General features: G+C 33.2%; 1 protein-coding gene across 1 annotated transcript; it reads right to left on the bottom strand.

The window, feature by feature from the left end:
• Positions 1–3,737: 3,737 nt before the first annotated feature.
• LOC110011308 lies at positions 3,738–4,343 on the bottom strand. The gene has a single exon (XM_020691252.1). It carries the CDS (start codon positions 4,341–4,343, stop codon positions 3,738–3,740), a length of 606 nt encoding a protein of 201 aa, XP_020546911.1.
• Positions 4,344–10,251: the final 5,908 nt, after the last annotated feature.

Here is a 10,251-nt window from a genome sequence, read left to right as displayed (position 1 = left end):
TATTTCCTGTCAATCCGTCAAAATGATTCCTTGGATAAGCTCATCGAATTATATGTTTCAGAGATTGTGAGATTACATGGCATTCCTACCTCTATAGTTTCGGATAGAGATCCTCGATTTACTTCTCATTTCTGGGGAAGTTTGCAAACGGCTCTAGGTACAAAATTGCATTTCAGTACAGCGTTTCACCCTCAGACCGATGGACAGTCAGAAAGAACGATTCAGACATTAGAAGATATGATGAGAGCCTACATAATTGAATTCAGAAGAAATTGGGATGATCATCTACCACTGATGGAATTTGCTTATAACAATAGTTTTCATTCCAGTATTGGTATGGCTCCATATGAAGCTTTGTATGGAAGAAAATACCGAAGTCCGATCTGTTGGGATATTGAGGGATTGAGACAGCTTGAAGGGTCGGAGTTAGTTCAAGAAACAGTGGACAAGATAAAAATAGTTAAAAAGTGTTTGAAAGCAGCACAGGATCGACAGAAGAGTTACGTCGATAAGCATTGCAAAGAGATGGAATACGAGGTAGGGGAAAAAGTTTTTCTAAAAGTATCACCATGGAGAGGAATCTTATGATTCGGAAAGCAGGGAAAGTTGAGTCCGCGATATATTGGGCCATATGAAATTCTGGAGCGAGTTGGACCACTAGCTTATCAGTTAGCATTATCGACAGAATTATCACAGACACATGATGTGTTTCACGTTTCTATGGTACGGCGATACCGATCCGATCCTAGTCATATTTTGCATGAGCCAGAGATGGAGGTATCGGAGGAATTGACATATGTGGAAGAGCCAATGGAAATTCTGGACCGGAGTATAAAGAGATTAAGAAATAAAGAAATACCAATGGTGAAGGTCAAATGGAGTCCATTCTCCAAGAGAAGCCACTTGGGAAGTTGAGGAAAGCATGAGAGAAAAATACCCATATTTATTCCCTAAGCCGGTAAGTTAGTTAAATTTCGAAGACGGAATTTTTATTAGGAGAGGAGAATTGTGACGGCCCAAAGATTATAATATCTAATTGTGGGGATTAATTGGTAATTTTCATAAAACTTAGTTAATTCGTAAATGAATTATAGGTCACAATTGGAATATAATAAAACTTGAACGAATTAAATTGGAGTTCGTTATAATATTTTGGGATAATTTATATTAATTAAGAAAATTCAAGAAGGACGTAATGGGTATTTTGACAAAAGTTAAATTAAATAAATAAAATAATAATAATAATAGTATATATATATGTGAATAATATATATATATATACATATGAGATAGAGAGAGAGAGGGAATTGAGGATCCCACCTCCCACTGCCTCACTCTCTCTCTCTTTCTTCTTTTTGTTTTTTATTGTTGTTCTTGGTACATACACACACAAATACACACAACACACACACACACATAATCTCGGAAAGAAAAAAAGGAAGAAGGAACAGAGGTACGGGTTATCATTTTAATTTTTATTTAATTATATAATTATGAAGAAGGAACAGAGGTACGGGTTATCATTTTAATTTTTATTTAATTATATAATTATATTATTTAATTAGTTCATTTATTAAATATTGTTTATATTGAGCGAGGTATCATTTAACCGGAATATTTTATGAGTTTGGCTATTTAAAATATTGTCGAATTAAATATCAAATCGGATATAAAAATGATATCGTTGGTCAATTAGATTATTAAATTCATTATAATTGAATATTGTTATAGCTAATCTATACAATTTCATTGGAATTATAAGCCAGATACGCAATTCTATGTAGTATTGTTTAATTAAATTGTATAGTAGCGAGAAACTGATAGAAAATTCATATAAATTTACCGAAAGTTATATTTAATAAGTGGTATGTTAATAAAGAGGAAAAACGAAGATTTGTATTTCGATAGAAGTGGAATATCAAAGAATTATTAGAAATTGTACGAATAATATTTAATATTGTATTTAAAAGAAATTATGATATTCTTGATATATTAACCGTATGTGGTATAACTCATTATAGGATACGGGGATAAGGTGAAAAGACCAAACCACTACCTATTGGATGGATAAAGCGTTGTAAGGTCGAGGTAAGTAAATAATTAGTATTATCTATACATGTATCTTTATTTGTGATTTTATTGTTATCTGAATTTTTGGTTCATGCTAACATGGATTTATCTGAAAGTATATGAGTGATGGATGATTTGATTTGACTGATGGTATTGTGTATGTGGAATGAGAAAATACGTTGAAATATTATATTTGTTGTTTGATGTGTTGTGGATGTCTTAAAATAAGAATATATGGATATACTGTTTTATGTTACTAGTTTCTTACGAGAATGGTGATATGTGAAAATGAGGGAGTGGTGGAAATTGAATATATATTGTGGCGTGAATACCCCTTGATGTGTTGAAAAGCCTATAAGGCGAAATGAAATGAAAAGAGCTTTGACGCGATATGAGAAAGAAATGAAATGAAAAGAGCTTTGATTCGATATGAAAAAGATGTGATATGAAAAGAGCGATGCTGCGATATAAAAGAGCTATGATGCGAAATAAATGAGCTATGATGCGAATTGAAAGAGCTATGATGCGAGATGAGATTGATGAGCCGGCTATGAGATTGAGTTGTTGGGAAAAACACAATATCACCTTCTGGTAAGAAAACTAGGAAAAAAATGGAGTTTGGTTAGTTGTCTTATTATGAGATAGTCATGTGGTGTAATAAAGCTGATTATGTTGGAATTAAATTGATTGTATCCCATGCGTGTTGACTGTTTATCTTGTTTGGGTTGTGTTTGATATGCATATATAGATACGGCTGGTTATTTATCTACTAAGTGGCAGGCTCATCCCTCTGCTGATATTTTCTTTTATGAGTAGACTTTGTGGTGTCTGACTCTTGAAGAATAGGTCTACGCGCTATACCCAGGCAGGTCGGGCCAGTATGTTGTTTTCTCCTCTTTGTCAGTTAGAGTACAAATCACATTTTGTTGTATGGAGAGAACGTAAGTGTGGAGATTACTTATGATGGACTACTTGTGGTGTTTGATGTGCATATATGATATTGTAGGTTGATTACGCTTGTTATGACGTTGGGGTTATGTATACATATGGATTAAATTATTTTGTGCATTTATATTTATAAACACAGGGATTACTATAAGTATGACATTTAGGGTAGATATAGCCCTTGTAACGAAGGGGGTGCTACACCTCGGGTGCTGTAGGAGCTTATTCTTTTGTGATTGCATACACCTTGGATTGTAATTGAGGTTGACTACTTTGTCTTGTAGATGTCGTGGAAATATTCCCGCTACCTCGACCACCTCTACCTCGTCCTTTGCTCGTAGCTATTCGTTGTGTGTTTTCCCCCACACTGCTAAACTCAGAAGTCTGAGGTCCTCTGGAATTATCCCTCCATGTAGGACAATCCCTGACAATATGTCCCGGCTGACGGCATTGATAACATACAATTGATCGGGCTCCCCAACATTCACCACTGTGTCTCCTACCACAATTAGCACAAGAAGAAGTAGATCCTCCATTGAACGATCAGGCTGGACCTTGTCTCCCTCCAAATCCAACCGAAGTAGGGCCGCCTCAACTCGAAAACATTGAAGGGGACCTACTAGTCTGACCCACTACTCGGCCTCTAAACCAACCTCTCTACGAACCAGAACCCCTAAAGAAAACTGCACCATTTTGCCTTGGTGTAGGATTCAGGTGACCTATCAATTTCTTTCGATTAGCTTCCTTAGAACTCCTTTCAATGGATGTCTCTTCTGCCCTGAATGTTGCTTCAGCAGAGCACCATAACTCGGAGGTTTAATTGTTATTGTCTCCCGAATCTCGAGTCTCAACCCTCTTTCAAATCTGTCTCTCCTCAATTCCTCGGTACTCACCTCTTCTAGAGCATATTTTGACAATCTAAAAAATTGCAACTCATACTCAGCAACAGATAAATCATTCTGCTTAAATTTAAGGAATTCAACTTTCTTACGATTTTTGTAGACCGGTGGAGTATATTTGCCAGCAAATTCTTTCAAAAAGTCATTCCACGTTAGAGTAAAAGGTCGATTCTTGCTCCCCGGAACTGTTTCCCACCAGTCTAAGGTATCTTTCTCCAGTAAGGACACTGCGTACCTCAACTTTTGCTCAGAAGTACACTCAATTCCGTCCAACACCCTTTCTGTATTTCTCAACCATTCCTCTGCTTCAGCAAGATCAGTTGTACCAGCAAATACCTTCGCCCCCTGTCTCCTCACTATTTCATAATTTTTATCCATAATTGCATCATGTGGTTGTGATTGTGACGATGGAGCCATCCTCTGCATCATTTCTAGAAATTATTGCATAAAGGGGTTTATTTCTGGTTGTGGAGCATTTCTATTTTGGGATTCTAACCCCTGATGTTCTGATCCAGAATCATGACCCTGCACAGACTCTAATGACTCAGTTGCGCCAGCAGCGTTTTCCCTTGACGCTTCCATCCTATATGAAATGCACATATGTGAGTAGATTCCTAGTATATACATCTTATGTATAATATTACATTTCATCTACTATCCCTAGAAAATCTAATCCCTACTCTGATACCACCTAATGTAGCACCCCCTTCGCTACAAAGGCTATATCTATGCTAAACGTCATACTTATAGTAATCCCTATGTTTATATATATAAATACACATAATAATTTAATCAATATGTATACGTGACCCCAACGTCATAACAAGCGTAATCAACCTACAACATCATATATGCATATCAAACACCAAAAGTAATTCATCACAGGTAATCTCCATGCTTACGTTCTCTCTATACCATCAAAATGTGATTTGTACTCTAACTGATAAAGAGGACAAAACTGTATACTGGCCCGACCTGCCTGAGTATAACGTATAGACCTACCCTTTAATAATCAGACGCCTAAAAATCTATTCCTGAAAGAAAATGTCAGCAGAGGGATGAGTCTGTCACTCAGTAAGTAAATAACAAGCTCTATGTCTATACGTATATCAAACACAGCCCAAACAAAATAAGTAGGCAACATGCATGGAATACAGTCAATTTAATTCCAACATAATTAGCTGTGGTACATCACATAGCTATCTCACAATAAGATAATCAATTAAACTTTCGTTTTCCTAGCTTGCTTACCAGAAGGTGATATCGTGTTTTTCCCGTCAACTCAATCTCACCGTTATATAACTTTAAGTGAATCCCCTTGACAACTGGCTCATCAATCTTATTTCGCGCATAGCTCTTTCATTTCGCAGATAGCTCTTTCATATCGCACATAGCTATTTCATTTCGCACATAACTCTTTTCGTATCACATCTTTTTCATATCGCAGTATCGCTCTTTTCATGTCATATTTGCGCCTTATAGGCTTTTCAACATATCAAGGGGCATTCACACAACAATTAGATTCAATTTCCACCACTCCCTCCTTTCCACATATCATCATTCTGGTAAGCAACTAGTAACGTTAAATAATATATCAACATATTCTCATTTTCAGACATCCACAACACATCAAACAACAATCATAATATTTCATCGTATTTCCTCATTCCACATACCCAATGCCGTCAATCAAATTAAATCATCCATCACTCATATACGTTCAGATAAATCAATGTCAGCATGAACAACAAATTCATATAACAGTAAAACCACAAATAAACGGAACATATATAGATAATACTAATTGTTTACTTACCTTGACCTTACAACACTTTTATTTATCCAATAGGTAGTGGTTCGGTCTTTTCACTTTACCCCCGTATCCTATAATGAGTTATACCACATACGGTTAATATATTGAGAATATCGTAATTTTTTTAAATATAATACTATTATTATTCGTACAATTTCTAATAATTCTTTAATATTCCATTTCTATCGACATACAAATTTTTTTTTTCCTCTTTATTAACATACCATTCATTAAATATAATTTTCAAAATATTTCTATGAATTTTCAATCAATTTCTTGCTATTATACACTTTAATTAAATAACAATACGTAGAATTCCGTATTTGGTCAACAATTCCAATGAAATTATATAAATTAACTATAGTAATACTTAAGTCTAACAAATTTAATAATCTAATTAACCAACGATATCATTTTTATATTTGGTTTGATATTTAATTCGACACTACTTTAAATAGTCAAACTCATAAAATATTCCAGTTAAATAGTACATCGCTCAATGTAAACAATATTTAATAAATGGACTAATTAAATAATATAATTATATAAATCAATTATAATTAAAATTACATTTTCGTACCTCGATTTCTCTATTTTTTTTCCCGCTCAATGTAAACAATATTTAATAAATGGACTAATTAAATAATATAATTATATAAATCAATTAAAATTAAAATTACATTTTCGTACGTCGATTTCTCTATTTTTTTTCCGCAGGGGAATTGCAAATTCACAATTGAAATGTGTGTGTAATGTGTATGTAAATTGTGTGTACAAAGAAGAGATAAGAGAGGCGGTGGGGGTGGTGGCCCACCAAGCCTACTCTCAACTCTCTCTCTCTCTCTCATTCATATATATATGTATATATATATTATATTACTTACTTAATATATATATATATTATTTACATATATATATATAATATTATTATTATTTTATTTATTTAATTAAACGTTTCTCAAAATACTAATTACTTCCTTCCTAATTTCTTAATTAATATAATTTGCTCCCAAATATTATAACGGTTAATTTAACCCGTTCAAATTTTATTATATTCTAATTATGAAATATAATTTATTTACTAATTAACTAAGTTTCATAAAACTTTATCAATTAATCCCCCGATTATAAATTATAATTTTTGGGGCGTCATACGTAAACCCCACAATTTTGGCGGGAAAAGTCACGTGAGTCTGAGAAAAAGGACAAAAAATTGGTCTTCCAACATTCCATAGTGTTTTGGTATCATTAAATCTAAAAATAAGCCTTTTTTGCCACATAAAGTCATGTACGGTGCAAAATAAGTAATACAACACATTCTTAAATAAAAGAAAGAATCCATAAGCATGAAGCGAAATATATTTGTTATAAATATACAATTTGAACTAATTGAAACCCGATTTAAAAAAGTTTGACAAAACCCACTTGACAAAATATATGCATTGCAATGCACAATTTTTCGCTAATTGAAACCTACTAATAAACTTCAACCTATATAAGTATTTAATCTATTTCTAGATGTCTTTTCGTTATAAAGCTTTTTATAAAGTTTTATTACATGATATATACAATACTTGTTAATTTTCAGAATTTTTGGAAATTTGGGTAAATTTAAAAAGTTCCTTGAATTATGCTATACGGTAGTGCCCTTCTCTGCAGAAACGTACTCTTTCTAAAATTATATGATAATTTTTAAATAGTTCTATAACGATTTATTATTTTCTGTATTAACTAATATGAGTCTTGAGTAACAATAAAATTTCTAAGATTTTTCTATGGACGGCCGAATTTTAAAAATCCATCCAAGTAAACTGTGAGTCTGTATTGTAGTTATTCTTCAACTTGATTTTGCAAATTCTTACACCTATTTGTTCAACTAAATTTTATCTGATATATTTTTATGTATGTTAATCAATACCTTTATCAATTTATTTAAAATTTTCAAAGCCATATACTAAATATATAGGTTGAAGTCTTTTGACAGGTTTCAATTAGTGAAAAATTGTGCATTGCAATGCATATATTTTCTCATGTGGGTTTTGTCAAATTTTTGTCACAGCAGGTTTCAGTTAGCTCAAATCGTGTATTTATAACCAATATATTTTGCTTCATGTTTATGGATTCTATCTTTTATTTTGGAATGTGTTGTATTACTTATTTTACGCTGCACATGACTTTATGGGACCAAAAAGGCTTATTTTAGGTTTAATGGTACCAAACCACTTGGAATGTTGAAAGATCAATTTTTCCTCCTTTTTCTCAAACTCACGTGACTTTTTCAACCAAAATTATGGAGTTGACGACCGTTAAGTTGGTAGCAAAATTGCTTATGTTTTGGTTTAATGGTACCAAAACTCGAACTCGCAAAATTTGTGGTATTAAAAATAAAACTGATATTTTTTAAAGTTACCAAAACACGATTTTGCCCTATAATATTTATTCTTTATTGATTTACCTCTACAATATCTTAGTTACTTTTATTCTTGATTATTTAGTAATGACATATTAATAATCGTGTTTTCTACATTTCAATGTCTCCTGAAGTGAACATATATAAATAAAAAGTTCTATTATAATTGATATTGTCTCCAGGAGTAGGCGCATAATTCTTGATTTAATCCCCTTAAGTTTACATGACCTCCAGTAGAAGGTAAACTATTTTATACCAATTATTTTTTATATTATCCTTGAGGCGATGATAAGTATAATATTTGATTTTCTCACCACCTGAAATATTTTGTGATAATCGCTTGATCAAGAAGCCTAAAGCTTCTTCATTTATTTAATTGATCCATAATAGTTTCTTTGATATCATAGTGTAGATATTGTGATTAAAATATGTCTAACTTCAAGTTAATTTAATTAATTTACTTTACCTACATAGTTTTCTTTCATATGCCTATGTAGTATTTTGAATGTTTGCTAGCATATTTATATGCAATAAAATTAATTAGTGACAAAACAAATTGACATGAATACCAATTAATTGCCATTTGTAACAATTTAAGATTTAAGCCAAACTTAAATATATTTAATTCCATGTATGCATGTCATAATAATTCAATTTAATTGCATGGTAACTTATATGTTCCTTATTGCTAGTAATATTGTTTATGTCACTTTTACTTTATATTCATGTGTAATACATTTGATTCTACTTAAATGTATATGTTGAATGTTATACTAAAAGTGCATGTTAACTTGTTGTAGCTTAATGGCCAATCTCACAAAATTGAATTTCAGTACTCTTGATTTTCTTAAAACAAACTATCTATTGTGGGTCCTTGATGCCGAATTGCATTTCGCAAGTAGCAAATTGGGGGAAACAATAAAATAAAATACTAATGCTTCCGAGCAAGACTGTGCTAAAGAGATAGTTTTGCTTTGTCATCATCTCCATGAAGACTGAAGTCTCAATATTTAATCGTGAAAAGTCCTTTTTAACTGTAGAAGAGTTAAAAGGATCGATTTTAAGAATAAAAAACTATAATATTACCACGTGCGAGATATGGGTGGATACAATTGCGATTGGAAGATTTCAAGTCAATTGCTGAATATAATTCTGAGATGTTTTAAATTGTATCAAAACTGAGATTACGTGGAGATGATGTGATAATGAAAAAATGTTAGAGAAAATATTTTCTACTTTTGATTTATCTAACCTTGTACTCTAGCAGCAATAAAGGAAACGTGGGTTCAAAGCCAATTTAGAGTTGATTTCATGCCTAGTTGCTGAGAAAGAAAATAATCAGCCTTTTGTTGAATAATAATCACACTTGACCCATTAGTTCCAAACTACTTCCTGAAAATTCAGCAGCATTTCTTGAAGTAAATGCTACTTCTTCATAAAAGGGGCATGGTCGATACCATGGCTCACCATGCAGCATTCTCATAGATGTGGTCTTAGTCATGGAGGTCGTAGTCATGATCGTGGTAATAGTCGTGGACATCATCATAATGTAAGGATTAATTCCAACATTCAGAAGAATAATGGGAACAAGGCAAAGAATAAACAAGAGAAAACTATAAATGGAGAGTTTTGCCATAGATGTGGAATATCTGGACATTAGTCCCGTACCTATAGTATGGCACAACATTAAGTCAAGCTCCCTCCTACCTTTGCACTCGAGGTCTTTGTCCGGCCTAAGGAAACATTTGCACGCCTCCGTTACCTTTTAGGAGGCATAGTGCCTCATAGAAATTATCTACCTGAGACTGTCCCTTGGCCCATAGGCCCTGACACAAGGTTAGAATTCTAGCTCTTCCAGAGTGATATCTCACTGATGGCTCGGGCCCCCACGGAAGGAGGCCTTCTTCACCTTCCACCTAAGCTATGCAAGAAAGGCCCAAACCCAATCCCAGGGAACAGTCAAGCTTCATAGGGTCTTTCTATCCAGGTGCAGGTAGTCCACATCTCAACAGATATGTCTATTTCGCCGATCTTCTCTTCGAGACAATGCCCAGATCGTTACGCCTTTTGTTTGGGTAAGAACTTGCCCAACAAGGAATTTCACTACCTTAGGA

Source organism: Sesamum indicum, unplaced genomic scaffold, assembly GCF_000512975.1.
Source record: "Sesamum indicum cultivar Zhongzhi No. 13 unplaced genomic scaffold, S_indicum_v1.0 scaffold00127, whole genome shotgun sequence".
Lineage (NCBI taxonomy): Eukaryota > Viridiplantae > Streptophyta > Magnoliopsida > Lamiales > Pedaliaceae > Sesamum > Sesamum indicum.
This window is presented reverse-complemented; position numbering and strand designations above follow the sequence as displayed.

What these genes read in the sequence shown, in the direction of transcription:
- LOC110011308 (XM_020691252.1), bottom strand. Translation starts at nt 4,343, where the DNA reads ATGATGCAGAGGATGGCTCCATCGTCACAATCACAACCACATGATGCA.